The following is a 19,586-nucleotide window of genomic DNA, read 5'->3' on the forward strand; positions in this document are numbered from 1 at the left end:
ACACATATCCTATTGGTTTCGTGTCTCTGAAGAACCATGACTAAGAGGCCCATCCTCCTCCACTGAAAGTTACTTGTCCAGCACCTCATTCCTGCCATGGCCCATGTGCCTTTCAAGGGAACAGTCAGCTAATGACTAAACTACAGCTCTAGATCTGGAACCAACCTCACAGAGCATCAAGTTCAATGTTTCCCACAGTGTATTCCACAGACTCTACTTCTACTGCATGTCAGTGGCTATTACTCAGAAAGAGGGTTCCTTAGCAAAAAGTTTGGAGAGCTTGAAAATAAACAGTCTCAACAGGTTTTTCAATGAAGGACTTGTCAAAGCCTTTGTTGTAGGAATCAGCAGTGGGTCTCACGGTGAGCAGAGGCACGAATAGTATTTCCTAAAGGCATTTAGTCTAAGCCCTTTCTCCACAGAACATTTTGCAGGGCTTTTATTTGATAGATCACAGCTTGGTACACACTGTCCAACATCCCTGTTATCACAAGTATCATGAGACAGTAAACCAGCCCTTGGCTACCATGTGGAAAGTGGCACGTGGGAAGTGGCACGTCATGTGGGAAGTGGCACCGTGAGACAGTTACAAAGAAGCTGGAAATGGTGTCCAACAGCAAGCAAGCGAGAGACAAGGAAAGAGAGAGGAAGGAAGCAAGGGAGGGAGGGAGGGAGGGAGGAGAGGGAGGGAAGGAGGGAAGGAAGGAAGGAGGGAAACAGAAGAGAAGAGAAGGAAAGAGAGAGAGGGAGGGGGGAAGAATTGAGGACAGCTGGGAAGGGAGAGAGAGGAAGGAGAAAGGGGGCAACTGCCAGGGAAAGAAATCCGGACACTCCTGCTGGTAAGATGGGTGAGATTTCAACAGGCTCCGCAGGCAGCAGCTGGTAGGACTGAGGGTTCTCTGAAGGTGGGATGATGAGGCCCACCTGGGTCGGGAGCCCAAGAGACAGGTGTTGACAGCGTGGCTCAGGAGAGTAGACAGTCTCCGGGCAGTTACACACTTTGTGCACTGCACTTGCTGACTGACTGATATCTTCTGTTCATCGACACTTGTTAAAGCACCGAGGGCTGAGCACGTTTGCCTGGCACTGGGAGGGGAGCCAAGCCAGGGGGAGGAGGAGATGGAAGGGCAGAGAAAGGTACCCACTGATACTCTGCACAACTGATTCACCGGGCAGATTGGGGTAAAGGTTCTCTGGAGTGCCCCAGGGGGTGCACAAACGAGGGCAGGGGTACAAGGAGATGCAGTGACATGCCTGAAGTCACATCTCTAATATGCGCCTGAGTCCAAACTGGCAGCTATAGAGTCTGCCCCGAGTGGACTGTTGAATAATCTTGGGAATGATGATTAGCGTGTGCAACCATTACGTTCATGGGAGATTGGGAAAGAATCTTGATGAAGTCTAGGCCCTTTCTCCCCTGAAAATGATTTTTACTTCCTACTTGTAATGCTTGTAAAAATCAAAGTAGAATCTGTTGAAAAGAAGGGTTCCATGGTTTATGCAACTTCAATAAACCAGCAAAAAAACGATCCCAACCCTGAGTTCTCTAACTCCTATAATCTTCAGGGGGTGTAAGCAGGAGGGGAAGGAAGTTAAATGAACAAAGAGGCAAAAAAGAAGCAGATGTAAAAATAAAGAACATAAAGCACGGATAATGGATAGGATGTGGGAGAGGAGCTAATGCCTCTCAAAGATATCGTTCTGTTTTCTAATTTTTTTTCTTCTGCCCCGTGATTCTGAAAGAAGGAAGCTTACAAAAAATTACAAGTAGGCTGTGGATGAGGCAGCTGCAGGAAGAATGTTTACTTTCTGATGATACCTGCAACTAGACACTGAGAGATAAGGAGCAATAGCTCATGACAAACCTGCATGAAGGCTAAGAAGAACCCACCAGTAGAGCACAGACTCCAAGAGAAGAATTTCGAAAGCCACACATTTCATGTGTCTATGTCTAAAATGACATTGAAAATAAACTGAAAATAGTTGAGGATCAGTGACATAGGCCACAAATTATACCAGAGGCAACTATTTCTTTATAAGATAGCATGACACGGCAAGAGAAACACAGACCAATTCAAGATGTTTAGTATAAAGTGGAAAAATCAAGATTAAGAAACGAGCAAAGGATTAATGGAGTTTGGGAATTTAAGGTTAAGAACCTGAAATTCTTGCGGTAGTGAGAATGGCAACTCTTAGAGTGGGAATACTAGAATTAAACCAAGACAGAGATCTGAATCTGCTTCCCTTGGGAAATTAAAATATTTGCCACTTTTTTGATCTTGCATCAACAGAGAACATGTTTTGTATTATTTTAATCCTTTTAAATTTATTGAGACTTATTTTATTGTCCAACAGATGGTCTCTTCTGGAGAATAATCTGGGTGCATCTGAGAAGAATGTGTATTATAATGCCGTTGCGTGGAACAGATATCTATAGATATCTATTAAGTCTAGTTGATTTATTGTGTTGTTAAAGTTTTCTATTGATCTTCTGCCTGGTTATTCCATTCATTTTTTTTTTTTTTTTTTTTGCCACCTTGCGGCATGTGGGATCTTAGTTCCCTGACCAGGGATCTAACCCGTGCCCCCTGCAATGGAAGCATGGAGCCTTAACCACTGGACCACCGGGGAAGTCCCTCCATCATTATTGAAAGTAGGATATTGAAGTCTTCAACTATTATTGTTGAACTATTTCTCCTTTCAATTTGCCAGTTTTTGCTTAAAGATCTGCTGTTAGGTGCATATATGTTTACAATTATAATACCTTCTTGGTAACTTGACCCTTTTATTATTATCAGATATCTCTTTGTAAAAATTTTCTGTTTTATAATCTATTTTGTCCAAAATTAGCACAGCTACTCCAGCTCTTTGATTGTTACTATTTGTATGTCTTTTTCCATCCTTGACTTTCATCCTATCTCCATCTTTCAATCTAAAGTGTGTATTTTGTAGAGAGCATACGGTTGGAACATTTTTTTTTTAATCCATGTGTTTATCTCTGCTGTTTAACTGAAGTGTATAATTCATTTTTATGTAATATAGTAGATGATATGGTAGGATTCACATCTGCCATTTTGCTATTTATTTTCTATACGTCTTAAATCTTTTTTGTTCCTCTATTCTTCTATTACTGCCTTTTGTGTCCAAAAAGATATTTTCTAGTATACCATTTTAATTCCCTTGGCATTTCTTTTACTAAATTTTTTGAGTTATATTTTTAGTGGCTGCCCTCAGGACTACACTTACTATCTTAACTTACCACAATCTAGTTCAGATAAATGCCAAATTAATCTCAATAGGTACACAAAAGCTTTGCACCTATATAGCTCCATTCTCTCCCCACTCCTTGTGCTGTTATTCTCATATAAATTATATCTTTATGCATTATGTGCCCATCAACACATATTTATAATTACTGCTATGTGCAGTTGTCTTTTAAATCAAATAGGAGAATAAGTTCAAACTACATTTATACTGTCTTTTATATTTACCCATGTAGTTATCTTTTTTTTTTTTTTTTTGCGGTACGCGGGCCTCTCACCGTTGTGGCCTCTCCCGTTGCGGAGCACAGGCTCCGGACGTGCAGGCTCAGCGGCCATGGCTCACAGGCCCAGCCGCTCCGCGGCATGTGGGATCTTACCGGACCAGGGCACGAACCTGTGTCCCCTGCATCGGCAGGCGGACTCTCAACCACTGCGCCACCAGGGAAGCCCCCCATGTAGTTATCTTTATAATGTGGATTCAAGTTACTCTCTAATACCTTTTCATTTCATCCTTAAAGACCTTCTTTATTATCTTTTATAGGGCAAGTTTTCTAGCAATGAAATCTCTCAGTTTTTGTTTATCTTGAATGTGTTAATCTTTCCTCCTTTTGATGGATAATTTTCCCAGATATAGTATTCTTCATTGACAGACTTTTTCTTTCACCACTTTGAATATTTCGTCCCACTGCCTCTGGCCTCTATGGTGTCTGATGAGAAATCAGCTGTTCATTGTACTGAGGATCACTTGCATGTGATGAGTCACTTGTCTCTTGATGCTTTCAGGAGTCACTTTTAGGGCCTGGTGCTTTCTGTTGTGGACAGTTGTTTGTTATTGATTCCATTTCTTTAACGGATACAGGCCTATTAAGATTGTTTGTTTCTTCTTGTGGGAGATTTGACAGATTGTGCCTTTCAAGGAATTGGTCCATTGCATCCAGGTTATCAATTTTGTAGGCACAGAGTTGTTCATAATATTCCTTTACTATCCTCTTAATATGGGATCCCTAGTGATGTTTCCTCTTTCATCGCTGATATTTGTAATGTGTGTGTTTTCTCTTTCGTTCTTAGCTAGCCTGACTAGAGGTTTATTGATGTTATGGATCTTTTCAAAGAACCAGAGCCAGCTTTTGATTCTGTTGATTTTCTTTACAGATTTTGTTTTCAACGTCATTAATACCTGCTCCAGTTTTTATCATTTTTTTCTTCTGTGTACTTTGCATTTAATTTGCTCCTCTTTTTCTAGTTTCCTAAGGTGGAAGCTTATTGACTTTGGATCTGTCTTCTCTTTTAATTTAATTGCATTCAATGCTATAAATTTCCCTCTAAGTACTGCTTTTGCTGCATTCCACAAATCTTGGTAAGTTGAATTTTTATTTTCATTTAACACAGTCACTTTCTAACATGATTCTAGCTTTGACATTTTATCGTATCTTGTATTACATTCCAATAACCTTCCTGAATTAAATGCACCACATCTACAGAATCCTAATGAAATAATTCTTCTTCCACATTTTGGGGGGATTTTTTCAGTGAGAGCCTTAACACTGATTTGTGGAAGCATTACATGCTACTCTTATGCAGATGTTTTTATGTTTGTGTTTTTCGTCTAGAAAATACAGAGCTCACTACACATGAGAAAACGTATGCTTGAGTTAAACAAAATACTGGTCCTTTCTAGCACTCTCACTTGCTGCTTATTAATCAGCTTCGTCAATATTCATCTAGGAGCTTAGCTTTGACACCTATATCTTCTTTAACCCAAGTCCTGCCAGGTTCAATGTTTGAATTCTCCCTCAGATCTGCCCACCTAGCATCATCTTCACATACTATCACCCTAGTCCAATATTCTTTCATTTCTTGTCTATATTAACATCCTAACTCTCTTCCCTCATCCTCACTTGGTCCCTCCCCTCCAATCTTTTCCCACACAATAGTCAAAGTGGTTTTTTTGTAAATACAAATCTGATCTTATCATTCCCTTGCTTAAAAGCTTCCACTGGGTTCCCACTGGTCTGAAATTAAGAACTGACTTCTCGGGCTTCCCTGGTGGCGCAGTGGTTGAGAGTCCGCCTGCCGATGCAGGGGACACGGGTTCATGCCCCGGTCTGGGAAGATCCCACATGACACGGAGCGGCTGCGCCTGTGAGCCATGGCCGCTGAGCCTGCGCGTCCGGAACCTGTGCTCCGCAACGGGAGAGGCCACAACAGTGAAAGGCCCGCGTACCGCAAAAAAAAAAAAGAACTGACTTCTCATGCCATGGACTCCAGACCCAGCATGGTCTGGTCCGTAGGTACTTTTCCAGACTCATCATAGGCCAATTGCTAACTTGAATTCTGAGCTCTGGCCACATTCATCTTTTCCAGCTCTACTAAAGTGCCATGCTCCTTCCTGCCTCAGGACCTTTGCATGCGCTATTCTGTTGCCTAGCGTAAATTCTTCCCTTACTCCCACCCTTCATCTCATTAACTCACCCCCTCAACCCTCAGATATCAGCTCCAATGTTATTTCCTCAGCGAGGCTTTCCTTTACCCCAAAAACCTCAGGAGCTCACACCTTTCCTTAGTCATACTTCCCCAGGTGGGAATTACACTTCCATGTGCTTCTGATTTTCTACCCTTCCTGAACAAGAAATGGTACAAGATCCTGCTTTATTAGGAGCCATTCCACGTCTTTTTTTCGTCATTATACTCACTGTCTAGCACAGAGCTACATATAGTGAGCATTCAATAAACAAAAGAATAAATAAATGGATCAAAGTTTTTTTATGCTATCATTACATTCTATGTGTCAGCACAGTTCTGAGTGTTTTACATATATTTTCTCATTTAATTCTCACAACAGCACATTGGGTAGGTATTATCACTATCCCAATTTTGCAAATAAGGAAACTGAGGCACAGATAATAAATGTCTTGTCCAGGGTCACACAGGAATGGGCAGAGCCAAGATTAATGTCTTTGTAACTCCAAACCTGTGTACTTCACCATCACCAATGGTGGGAAATCCAGCCAGTTATTTAATACAATGCCAATAAAAATGAGCATTATCTCTTTCTCCACTTGTTAAAAAAAGTGCTCAAAACTCCCGTAGAGCTCCTTGACGGAACTTCCTACAGAGCCTGAATGGACCTTTTGCCTTTTCCTTGTCTCTTGACATTGAGTTTGATATCCTGAACCAACCAAGTATGCGGAGTCCAATTTCAGCATCACTACACAACATGACTAGACTAATTATCTCTAGTGAGTCATAAAATGTCTGTGAAGGTTACTGCAAATGCAGAGTTCCTGAAATGCTTTGAGCTGAAGCATCATCCAAAGAAGAGTAAAGTCTCCCTAACTTTGGACAAATTCTTGAACGTTTTGTGAGAAAGGCCATATTATCGTTTGAGAGCCATACCTGGCACACACACAGACACACACACAAACACATAGAATGCTCGTATATGCCAACACCAATGTCTCTGAACAGCTCAGCACTTCAGGAGAGATGCACAGCCTCCTGTGTTACTTTATTAAGAGCTGTGTTAAGGTATAATTGATCATTGATAACAATAAACCATATACATTTAAAATGTACAAACTGGTAAGTTTTGCCATATGCACGGTTAGGTTTCTGTCAATCATTTTGCTATTTGTTGTCTATTGGCCCCATCTGTCCTTAATTCTCTCCCTTTTTTTCCTGACAGCTTTTGGATTGAGTATTTTCAAATCCAATTTATCTTGTTTGTTGGCTTGCTTTGTTATTTAGTGGTTATTTTAGTTTATAGTACACATGTTCAATGTATCATGGTCTAATTTCAATTGATATTATATCACCCCACACATAGTGTAAGAACCTTACAATAGCATATTTCCATTTCTCCCCTCCTGGATTTTTTTTTTTTTTTTTTTTTTTTTTTGCAATGCAGTGGTTTGCTGTTTTTACAATTGTGGTAAAATACACATAACACAAAATGTATCATTGTAACCAGTTTTAGGTGGCATCAAGTACATTCACACTGTTGAATCACCATCACCACCATCCAACTCCAGAACTTTTACAGTATCCCAGACAGAAACTCTGTACCCATTAAGTGACTCCCTCCATTCCCCAATCCCACCAGCCCCAGGTAACCACTTTTTGGGTCTGGCTTTTCACTTAGCATAGTGTTTTCAAGGTTTATCTGTGTTGTAGCATGTGTCAGAGTTTCCTTCTTAAAGCTGAATAATATTCCATTGTCTGTATATACCACCCTTTGTTTAGTCATCTGTTGGTGGACTTTTGGGTTGTTCATCCTTGGAACTTATGAATAATGCTGCTATTCCCCTCCTGCTTTTATGCTACTATTGTCATACACTTAACTTTTATATACATGGTATAAACCCCACAGTACACTGTTATTATTTTAGCTTAAACAGTCAACTGTCAAATTTTAACGGTATCTGAATAGAAAAATACCACCTATTTACCCATGCAGTTATTCCCAGTGTCCTTAATTCCTTTGTGTAGAACCATGTCGCCATTCATTTCTTTCCATATCAAAGTATTACATGCTCCTTCTGCCTGAAGGATTCCCTCTAACTTTTCCTGCAGTGCAGATGAGCTGATAATAAATTCTTTCAGCTGTTGTACATTTGAAAATGTCCTTATTTTGCCTTTGTTTTTGAAAGATATTTTCACAAAATCTAGAATTCTAGATTGAGAGTTTAAGGTATTGAATGAAAAAAAATAAGATGTCACTCCACTGTCTTTTCATGTGCAACAAGAAATCTGCTGTCATGCTTATCTCTGTTCCTTTTACAGAAAATGTCTTTTTTGCTCTGCTTGCTTTTAACATTTTCTCTTCCTTAGCGGTTTCAAGCAAATTGATTGTGATGTCCTTTGGTACAGTTCCCCTCATCTTCTTGTACTTGGCATTCATCGAATTTCTTGGATCTCTAAGTTATAATTTTCATCAAATTTGGAAATTTTTCAATCTTTATTTCTCCAAATATATTTCTGTTCTCCCTCCTCCTCTCTCCTCAGGAATTCCATCTACATTTGTTTACTTGAAGTTGTCCTACAGTTCACTGACGCTCTTTTGTTATTTGTTCTTATTTTTTATTTATTATTGGTTTTTTTTTCTCTGTATGTCTTATTTTGGATAGTTTCTATTGCTATGGCTTCAAGATCACTAATCTTTTTCCCTGCAATGTCTAATCTGCCATTGATCCCATTCAGCATGTTTCCAAGTAAGATATTTTCTTCCCTAAAAATTTTCATCTCTAAAAGTTCAACATGTATTTTTTAAAAATACTTCCCTGTCTCCACTTAACTTTTTGAACATATGGAATACAGTTGTAACTGTTTAAATGTCTTTTTCTGCCAATTCTAACATCTGTGTCAGTTTTCTTCTTTTCATGCCTAGTAAACTTTGATTGGATACCAATTGCTGTGAATTTTACCTTGTTAGGTACTGGATGATTTTATATTCTTATAAATCTTCTTGAGCTTTGTTCTGAGATGCAGTTAAGTTACCCATAAAGAACTCTCTACTTTCATGTCTTACTTTGATGATTTCTTAGAAGGAGCTCAGTTTAAGGCTAGTCAGTCCCCATTACTGAGGCAAGACCTTCCCAAGTAGTCTACCCAGTGCTCTGTGACTTATAAATTTTTCCAATCAGGCTGGTAAGAACAGGCACTGTTCCTGGCCCTGTGTGAGCTCTAAACCCTTTCTTTCTAATTCTTTCCAATGGATCTTCCCCAGCCTCGGGTAGTTTCCTCATAGAATGATCAATATTGAGCAGAAATCACAAGAGGGGCTCTTTGCAGATTTCCAGAGTTCTCTCTCTGTGCACCTCTCTCCTCTCTGGTACTTTGTCCCGTGAAATCTTGATATCTTGATCTCCCTGGACTCCTAACTCTGTCTCTCAAACCTGGAAGTTTGCTCTGCTCTACCTGGGATCCTTCTCCCTACACCATGGCCTGGAAACTCTCTCAGAGCACTAAGCATTAAGCTGGGACAATCAGAGTTTACCTTGGATTTTCCTGTATCTCAGAGACCACTGGCCTTGGTTGCTTGGTGTCAAGCGCCTTTAAAAACCAATGTTTCATATATTTTTGTCAGTTTTTTTTTTCCCTCAGGGAATTATCATGCACCGCTCTTGGTAATTAAAAGAGGTCAAAATTACCAATGGCCAGATTGTGTGGCCTCCCCATCTTCTTATTCCAGGTATCAGGCTGATGAGTCATCCCTGCCAGGAACTGCCCTCCCGGTCCTGGTCCTATAGGTGCCAGTTGGTCCCTGAACCAGTGCACCCAGCCGAGGGGGCAGGTGGGGGCTGCTATGTCCAGGAAGGAAGACTTTGTCTAACTCACATGAAGGTTCCACGTGTAATGACAGCTCACCTGATCTCCTCCATCCTACCCTTCCCCTCTCCAGATGGCTACCATATCTCCTCTGGCCTGCAGGCCCTGGGCAGCCAAACATGGAAAATGGCTGCTGCCCTCACACAAAGCAGACGCAGGGTCTTGGGCTGACACAGCCTTTGCTTCAATAACATTGGGCTGTGGGCAGCAATGGGGGCAAGTCAGATGCTACATGTGGCCTTTGGGGCCAAAGCAAGGTTACAAAAGCTTCTTTTGGTATCCAACAGTGGAAAGGTCCTGACCAAATTTTCCTTCTTAAATAGAAATGGTAGGGACTTCCCTGGTGGCTCAGTGGTTAAGAATCCACCTGCCAGTGCAGGGGACACGGGTTCGAGCCCTGGTCTGGGAAGATCCCACATGCCACGGAGCAACTAAGCCCGTGCGCCACAGCTACTGAGCCTGAGCTCTAGAGCCCACGAAATACAAGTACTGAGCCCACGTGCCACAACTACTGAAGCCCGCACGCTTAGAGCCCATGCTCTTCAATGAGAGAAGCCACCACAATGAAAAGCCCGTGCACTGCAACGAAGAGTAGCCTCCACTCGCTGCAACTAGAGAAAGCCAGTGTGCAGCAACAAAGACCCAATGCAGCCAAAAATAAAAATAAATTAAATAAAATAAACTAAAAAAAATAGAAACGGTACATTTAAAGCATCTTTTGGGACTTCCCTGGTCGTCCAGTGGTAAAGAATCTGCCTTCCAATGCAGGCGACGCGGGTTCAATCCCTGGTCGGGGTACTAGGTTCCCACATGCTGCGGGGCAGCTAAGCCCGCATGCCACAACTACTGAGCTCATGTGCCTCAGCGAGAGAGCCTGTGCGCCACAACTAAGACCCAATACAGCCCCCCCCCAAAAAAAGCATGTTTTGAAAGTTTATGCTTGGAGTTATTTTGGTTTTTAGTTCTGTGTATGTTTTAGATTGAAACAAAGGGATGACAATCTATCTTTCTAAAGATTACATAGGCCAATAGCTCTTCTGTTTCCTTTAGAAACAACATCTAAAAACCTTCTGTTAACCCTCAAGATTACCCCAAGCTTCAATATTCCCTCTGTTAGTCTGCTCAATATGCCATAACAAAATACTAAAGACCGGGTGGCTTAAACAACAGAAGTTTATTTTCTCACAGTTCTGAAGGCTGGAAGTCCAAGATCAAGGTGCCTACAGGTTTGGTTTCTGGTGAAGCATCTCTTCCTGGCTTGTAGATGGCAACCTTCTGGCTGTGTCCTCATGTGATGTGTGAAGAGAGAGAGGTCTCCAGTATCTCTTTCTCTTCTTATTAGGACACCAGTTCTATTAGATTAGGGCCCCACCCTTACGATCTCATGTAACTTTACCTCCTTAAAGGCCCTTTCTCCAAATATAGACACACTGGGGTTAGGGCTTCAACATCTGAATTTGGCGGGACAGATTTCAGTCCATAGCACTCCCCCAGACACCTTAGCAGCGAGTATTTGTCTGGCATGAATGTTTGCCTTATCCCAGGTCCCCTGCTTCATTTTCATTCTCTCAGGATGACAGAGGACTCTCTGAGTCCTTGACTCTAAGCTCATGCTGAGGGGGGACGGGTGTCACCACAAGTGAGCAGCCCCTCCAGACAAGCCTGATTGGGCCCCTCCTTGGAAACCCCAGACAGCTGGTCCTGGGGAAGCAACTGCAGCTGCTGCTGCCCCAGACCCAAGTCAGGACACCCACTCACAGGAAAAAGCCACTGTTGCCAGGAATTTATTAAGTCGCACAGGGCAAGTTCACCCATGCCTTCTACCTCCTCCTCCCTCTACTCGTGTCCCCTTCCCCGCTTCTCCTCTTCAACTGCATCCCTGACCCCAGCCAGCCTGGCCTTCTTGCTCTCCTCCCCTATTGATGCCTCTGTAACACAGGCAGGGTACCAGGAGGCAATACAGCATGGCAGGGGCTTCCAAACTTTGCTGCACATTAGGATTGCCTGGGGAACTCTCAAAACTCCCAATGTCCAGATTGCATCCTTTATGGATTCAATCAGAATGTCTGGGTTGGGAGCCAGACATCAGTATTTTTACTGAAGAACTAGGTTTTGAGTCCTGGCCTCATTACTTCTGGCATGGCCTTGGGCAAGTTACTTAACCTTAAATGGAGATAAAAGTAGCAGCTATCCTATAAGATTGTGGTAACGAGGAAATGAGCTAATACTTGTGAAGTGCCTAGAACAGTGCCTGACGTGTAAGGTATGTGCTTTGTTAACTACTGTTATTACCAGCCGTGCCCTAAATGAAACCAGTCCCCTACAGAGGAAAATCCTTTACTAACTCAAGAACTCAGGACGAAGAATCAGTATTCTCACTGCCCTAACTGTGAAAGAGAAAAGATGGAGCTAACATTTACCAAGTACCTGTTTGGTGCAAAGCATGCATTATTTTACTTAATTTTTACAATAATCTCTTAAGACTGATGTTATCACTATTTAACAGGAGAATAAACTAAGGCTCAAAGAGATAAGACTCAGGTTAATCTAGTGATGGAGCTGGGATTTACAACCAGATTTCTCACTCCAAACCCAGGTTCCTCTGAATCCTCTTTTCAACTGGATCTTGACCTATGGACTTCCGTGTTTGTCTCTGCATAGCCTAATTTTAGCAAAAATCCTGAGAAGACAGTTTACCAGGATCCCCCACCCCCCATACCTGAGCAAATTCCTCATTCCCCCTGTCCCCCAGGTGATGTCTGATCATCTCGGCCCGCCTTCAGCAAGAATCCTATCAGATAGGTTTAGCCAGAAATCCCCTTTTAACCCTGATGTTTCTTCTTGGTAATTTTCCACCCACCAACCCTCCACCCTGCTCCTTGCCTGTAAATCCCCACTGGTCCATGTTTATTCATAACTGAGCCCACTTCCATACTGTGGTCTCTTTTCCCCTCTTGCAATAGTCCCTGAATAGAACTCTGATTTTGCTTTGACAAACTGCAGACACACACATGTGCACACACTGACACACACACACACACACACACACACACACACACACACGGAGCACAGCAGAGCTCTGCAGAGTCCCCTCAGGAGCTGGGCTAAGGAGCTCTCCTTGGTGAGGAACATGGAAACAGCCCCCATCCCCAACCAGTAGCAGTTATGACTCTTTTACACTCGTGCCCGTAAACAGCACCCACCGTGATCTGTTGTGGCCACGTCGGTATTGGGAGGCTCAGCCACCAGACTCTGGATCTGGGCCAACGTGCTGCTGGCTTCCTGCATCTCCCTCCAGATGAGAAACACGTCCTCTCTGACCCCAGCTCCTGGAAGGGAAACACGTGTGAGCAGGCAGCTGTGGAAGGCCCCAGAATGCTCTGGTGGTCCTAGCAAGCCTGGCACAGCCCGGCCAAGTTTCTAGAATATTTCTGAACACCCTCTTCCATTTGCTCCACTAACATCTTTCTGAGATTCAGAAGTGAGATTCCTAAGAAAACGCTGTCATCTCAAGAAATCGTAAATGCAGGGCTTCCCTGGTGGCGCAGTGGTTGAGAGTCTGCCTGCCGATGCAGGGGACATGGGTTCGTGCCCCGGTCTGGGAAGATCCCACATGCTGCGGAGCGGCTGGGCCCGTGAGCCATGGCTGCTAAGCCTGCGCATCCGGAGCCTGTGCTCCGCAACGAGAGAGGTCAGAACAGTGAGAGGCCCGCATAATGCAAAAAAAAAAAAAAAAAAAAAAAGAAATCGTAAATGCAGACCTTAGGAGGTAATAAATCCTTATAAAGTAAATATTTGTGGCAGTCAGGATATTTTAAGATGAATTTATTGATAATACTCAAATAAGATAAAGAATAAAAATATTCAAAGGCACCCAATAAAAGCCAGGGTGATCACTGTGAGCAAGGGAAACAACGGTATATGGAAGTAACAACCCCTCACCTCTCTTGATTAAGCTGAGATTCCCTGCTTCTTTGAAACCACCTTCACAACTCTGTTTTTCCCTAATGTAATAACAATTCTTTGGCCTCCTTTTCTGGACCTCTCGTGTCTCAGTTAAGGGTTTGGTTTGGCTGTATGACATTTTTTTTAATGATATGGCTTAATTAATATAGACATTTATATCATTTTAGCAATCAGTCAATAGACATTCATCCCATGGGTAAGAAGTCCAAGGCTGGGACAGAGGCTCTGCCTCCACCAGGATCCTGGCTCTAATAGATTAGTAACCTCCAGAGGTTAAGGAGGGTATAGGAGCAGGAGGGGGATGGGTATGACTATAAAATGCAACACATGGGAACCTGGGGTGGTATCCTGAGAGCATCAATATCGATATCCTTGTTGTGATACCGTCCTATAGTTTTGCAAGATGCTACCATGGGGGAAACCCAGTAAAGAGCATGTGGGCATTTCTGTTATTTCTTACAACTGTATGGGAACCTACAGTTCTCTCCGCCAGAGCCCGCTGTGCATACGAGGCCAGCAGTGACTCCAACAGGCAACCGTGCTTAGAAGATGCCACTCACCCATTTTCAGTGGCAGCCGCGGGCCCAGCCGCCAGCCTGGCACCACTCACGGCATCGTGGGGGCTACAGGGGAGTCCCTGCTCTGGGGTGCTTCTAAAAGGTTGCTCAGACAAGAATTTAGCAGGCGTATTCTCTAGTTTTAAAGACTCCATTCCAGTAAAAGTTTATTTAAAAACAAACATGCACAAGAAATCTACTTCACAGACTGTGTACAGTCGGCTCAGAGAACACTGATGCTGTTATTACTTAAGTAAGCTGAGTCCCGATTCTCTAATGATAAACACCTTTTTGGGGTATCTGCTATGTGCCTGGCATTGTGCTTAGGCCTTTCGAAACATTTTCTCATCTCTCTTCACAGTTCTCCAGGCAAATTCTATTCCTGTCCCCATTTCCCAGCTGTGTAAACTGAGGTGGAGCTAGTTAGTTGTCCAAGGTCATACCCTCAAGAGTGGCAGAGCAGGGTGTCAAACCCAAGTTGGTGTAACTGTACCAATTCAGCCACCCTGACTAGGTGTCCTGGAAAAGGGACAGCTGGTTTATAGAGGTCCCTACCCAAGCTGCTGATGGCATCCCACTGAACAGTCCACAGATGCCTGAGATCCCACAACCACAGAGAAAGAGAATAGCCATCAGGTGTAGGGGCCGCCCCAGGAGATTCGTCCACCCTGGGCCAAAAGACTGACCTTAAGCTACCAGGGCAGACCAGAGTTGATGTTTCTGACTTTTAAAATGTAGTCCGGAAGGGTGGGGCGGAATTAAGGGAAACCAGAGCTCTGGCCCTCCTGAAGTTGGCCAGATCAAGTGAGAGAGTATTAATAGCTATATTTATTAAGAAGCAAGTGACAAGCCCTGACAGAGATGGATGGCCACCAGGGCTCCACAGCCATCAATAGCCCGAGGAGTGAAACGTGATGAGTACCCAGCTCCACGCTGGAACTCCAAAAATATCGCAGGCTGCTACCCATTGCAAACCTGGAGCCCCCAGGATTTTCTGACCCTGTGAAAGCAAAACTGGCTTCCAGCTGCTTGCTTTAGCCTGGAGGTGTTAAGTAGCAGAATTCTCTCTTTAAAAGTTTCAAATGAGTCAAGGCTTTCCATTTCCCCCAGGCTTGTCAATAACATCTTAAGAAGGAGGAGACTACTCCTTCAGCCTCAAAGGAAAAACTTCCAAGGAAATACAGTTGCCGCTGGCTGATCCAAGGACAGGAAAGTCCGTTTAAGGGGCAGCAGTGACCTGGGATGTGCTCTCCTGAGCAAGCAGTCATCAGACTCTCACTCCACTGGTTTAGTCGTTATAATCCGGCAGCTACAGATTCCTACGCTGGTGATCAGAAAACAAAACAACTCAAAACTACCCATTTAACTTGGTTTGCTTTAAGAACAAAACATAATGAAACAAAACCAGCTAGCAGACAAGAAAAACCACAGGCAATAAAAAGCCTAACTTAGGGCTTCCCTAGTGGCGCAGTGGTTGGGAGTCCGCCTGCCGATGCAGGGGACGCTAGCTCGTGCCCGGGTCTGGGAGGATCCCACGTGCCGCGGAGCGGCTGGGCCCGTGAGCCATGGCCGCTGAGCCTGTGCGTCCAGAGCCTGTGCTCCACAACGGGAGAGGCCACAGCAGTGAGAGGCCCGCGTACCGCAACCAAAAAAAAAAAGCCTAACTTAGAAGGGAGAGGTTTTATTTCAAGTTATTCGACAGGCAGTCAGGAAGGGCTGCCATTTTTATCCGGGTCATTTCTAAGGAGCTCAGCTGGGAAATCAGACGGCTGCAGCCAAGGAGGACGGCCCCACTGGAAACAGAAGAGCGTGGAGGACAGGGCACAGGAGATTGCAGTATTCAGAGAGCTTTGTGAGTTTGAAGTTCTCCAGGCCAAACCAGAAAGGAGATGAAACCACAGCGGATCCTGCCGCGCACAGAGACAGGATATGGTTCCTCAGACAGACACCCAGGTGACCTAAAAGATCCTCCAACCCCAGCTGCCCCCTCCCAACCCAACCCCTGACATCCCCCATAGGCCTTGTGGTGACCACTTGAAGGCTCACAGAATGCTGACACTAGCTGGAGGTGACGTCACATCAAGCTGCTGTTTGTTGTCAGCACCCGGTACTGACTGGCTTGTTTAACATATGAAGGAGACCCACCTGCCACCAAACACCACCTCCCTGTTAAATCTTGCTTGTCTCACTTGTAGGATAAAGTCCAGTTGTCAGAGTCCAAGTCAGTCATCTATTCACGTGGCAAATATTTGTTGAGCACTTAGTATATGTGGTGGGTGGGCACTGCCAGTGAACCCTGAGCTGGCATTCAAATCCAGGGTTCAAGGCCCCCGCCATGACACCCCCTCTATTAGTCTGTCACCATGAACCCAGTAAGAGCACCATCCTCCCAGCCCTCCAGGGCCCCTGCACTCCCCCATGCTCCCTATCAGGGGGCTCAGAGCCCTCCACTGCACTCACCCAGCCCCACCCTTCATTCAAGGCAGCAGCCTGACTCCACCATCAAACTCTGCCCCGCCACCCCAGGAAACAGCCATCTGCCTCCTGTTCCTTTTCAATTCCCATGAAATGAACCTGCCACAGCCACTGCTCTCTGTGCTTTTGCTGCCAGGACACACGCAATTAAAGAGGCTGGCGCCATATGCAATTCCTGGCTGCCTGGCCAGCCAACCTCCAATTCCAAAGAGCATAAAGAAGCATCAGCCGGAGATGGTGAATTAGTGTATCCAGACCTTGAATCCAGGCTCATTTAAGTCAATCCTTCACAAACACGAAGCTTTATTTTTAGTAAGCAGCTGCTTACAGCACAGCTCACTACTCAGTGGTGGGTCCAGGGCCATCCTGGGGCCGAGAGCTGTGATCTACAGCTTTCCTGCAGTATCAGTCTGCTGTGTTGGATTACGGTTTATGTTTGCAAGGGCAGAATGTCTCTTCTCCCTTTGTATCCTCCACGGCACTCAGCACAGGGTCCAGGGTTTCCAGTAAGGATTCCTATCCTTCCTTCTTTTCATTTTTCTTTATTACAAAGAAACAATGATGGAGCACCTAATGCATTCTTTCCTCAAGGGATTGCTCTGTCTCATAACCGACAACCCCCAATAATGCAAGAAACTCTTCTAAATGGTAACAGACTTATATCATTTGAGCATATGGCTATACCCTAGGTGTTTCAGACATTAACAGTGACATGCCCTAGAGCAGTAAGTCATTTCTTTTTAGGTCCTCGTGCCACAGCAAGGCAAGGTCCCCACCCCCTCACCCCCATATCTGAAATATTAGCAATACCAGGGGCAGGAAGGGAAGGGCTATTAAATTAAATTAAAACCACCCTCAGCAACCGTGAATCCCAGACCACCCCCTGAGTCCTGCTGTGGCCCTTTCCCCATCGCCGGGACTCCTGGGGGAAGAACTGGCCCCCCTGGGTGGAGACTCTGCTGACTGCCTGAGCCCTAAATGCCTACTCAGTCTTCAGGACCTGAAAGAGTTGAATATGACTATAAAAGGCAGTATTTTCAGGAAAACACAGCACCTCTATTTTCAGAAAGTGATATAACATTTAAAAATAATAATAAACAATGAGGTAATTAAAATCCCCAGAGACCTAAAATTACAATATGCATCTGGTAAAAGGGTGTATATTACATCCATAAAGGGATTGAAAGTGGTGAAATCAGTAGTTTTTGTTGTAATGGAAGCATTCCCAGTTCCTTGTTTTAATTACATATTAAGATATTTTGCTCAGTCTCACTCTATGGAAATTAACCATTAATGAATTTAAAGCAAATAGAGTCATTTCACCATCTTGATAAATGTCTAATATTTTCTTGGGACAAGGAATATATGTGTTTCACAAACATCATGATGCCTTAAAAGCAGTTTCAAATATCAAGTATGGACAACTCTTAATAGGCGGCTATGGTACCATCTCCTGGGGCCTCTTTCTTCTAAGTATAACACTGTAAAGTGCAAATGGAATGCAGTCTAATTGTCCAATATTCACATAGAAAACCTGTATATAAACCATAACTCTTCTCCCCATGGTAGGGAGCAAGTGTTCCACAAAACTCAATAAGAAGCATGACCCCAGACTCTGTGGGCTACTAGCAAACAGGTGATAAAGACACAGGCACAAGAATAGAGAAGCAATATCTAAAGAGAAAATGCCCCAAATGCCCACGAATAAAGTTTAGTTGGATAAATCTATTCTATTTAGAATCGCTAATGCCGTTCAGAAGACACCAACTCAAAAGTAAGTGTTTTAATGAAATGGTAAATTCGAAGGAACTTTATGAGTTTCCTTTAGAGCAAAGTTATCAAAGTTTTTGTTTTTCAGCTTTCCTAATCACATAAAAGGCCTGCACTTCTTTCGGTTCTAAGGGACTTACAGTGCCCAAAAGAATTATAAGATGCTCACAGGGCTGCTCACTGATTTCTGTCAACCAACTCTGAACCAAGAGAGAAACAGTAAGGCTAGGACTGTTGTTTTGCAGGAGTGATCCCACGCTAGTATCTGCTCTGCCTCCTGCCCTCAATGGAAACCTGTTTCGGGGATGGTAGGTCACATGGGCTACTGGGGACTGGGTCTCACTCACATAGAGGGGTCTCTTCCCAGCTCTGCCAGGTCATTCAGGAATGAGTAAGTTTTAGGAGACTCATTATTTCACTCTAAACTCACAAGAGACTAACCTAGAAACCAGGAAGCCAATCATTTAAAAATATCCTTTTCACAACAGGACATCTTCTCGGAGAGTCACCATTCATTCATTTCTTCAACAAAACTCAATCAACGCCCATGATATCTGGGCACTGGAAATACAGAGTGAATAGGAAACAGTGTGAGCTTTGAAGCGGCTCCCCCTCCAGGGTGGTCTTCCCAAAGTGTGGTCCTCAGAACTTGTGTCAGAACCCCCCATCAGCTTATCAAAATGCAGATTCCTAGGCCGCACCCCAGACTCACTCTGAGGGTGGGAATCCAGGAAATTGGACTCTTACAAGCATCCCCGTGAGTCTCTTGCAACAAAAGTTTGCGAAGCTTTTATTTCTATCATTTCTATCCAGCATATGCTTGGAGAAAAAACAAAAAAGTTGGGTGATTTCTGGGAATGGTATTCTAATACCCTGATGTCCCTATTTCTGCCCTAAAGAAATGCTCCTAAAGAGTCAGAGCTCTTTTTTGTGTCTGACCTTCAAGGTGTCAGAGAGTCCTTGACATACCATCTTCCAGATCCCGTTCCAGGCCACTCTCATTGATATGGTTCACAATATTCTACTATTTCTAAGAGTGTCATTTATTTTAGATGTATTTCATAATGGCTGCTTCCTGCTGATACAAAAAGAGGGAGGAAGGGGGGGAAAGTAAAATTGACTTTGTACCTACTATGTGCCAGTCACTATGTTGGGCACTTAAACATACTACTTCATTTGTTCTTACAGCCATCACCCAAGTAGGGCTCATCACTCCCACTTAACAGAT

At 43.8% G+C, this 19,586-nt stretch overlaps 1 protein-coding gene across 1 annotated transcript in view; it reads right to left on the minus strand.

The window, feature by feature from the left end:
- The window catches only part of VWA3B (von Willebrand factor A domain containing 3B), a 205,646-nt gene that overhangs the window by 114,978 nt on the left and 71,082 nt on the right, over positions 1-19,586 (minus strand). Inside the window, exons 7-8 of the mRNA XM_060027679.1 lie at positions 12,785-12,919; positions 4,945-4,953 (exon numbers count right to left, since the gene is read on the minus strand). Coding sequence (XP_059883662.1) covers positions 4,945-4,953; positions 12,785-12,919 — 144 coding nt within the window. The remainder of the gene's footprint in view (positions 1-4,944; positions 4,954-12,784; positions 12,920-19,586) is intronic.

Source organism: Delphinus delphis, chromosome 12 (assembly GCF_949987515.2).
Source record: "Delphinus delphis chromosome 12, mDelDel1.2, whole genome shotgun sequence".
NCBI lineage: Eukaryota > Metazoa > Chordata > Mammalia > Artiodactyla > Delphinidae > Delphinus > Delphinus delphis.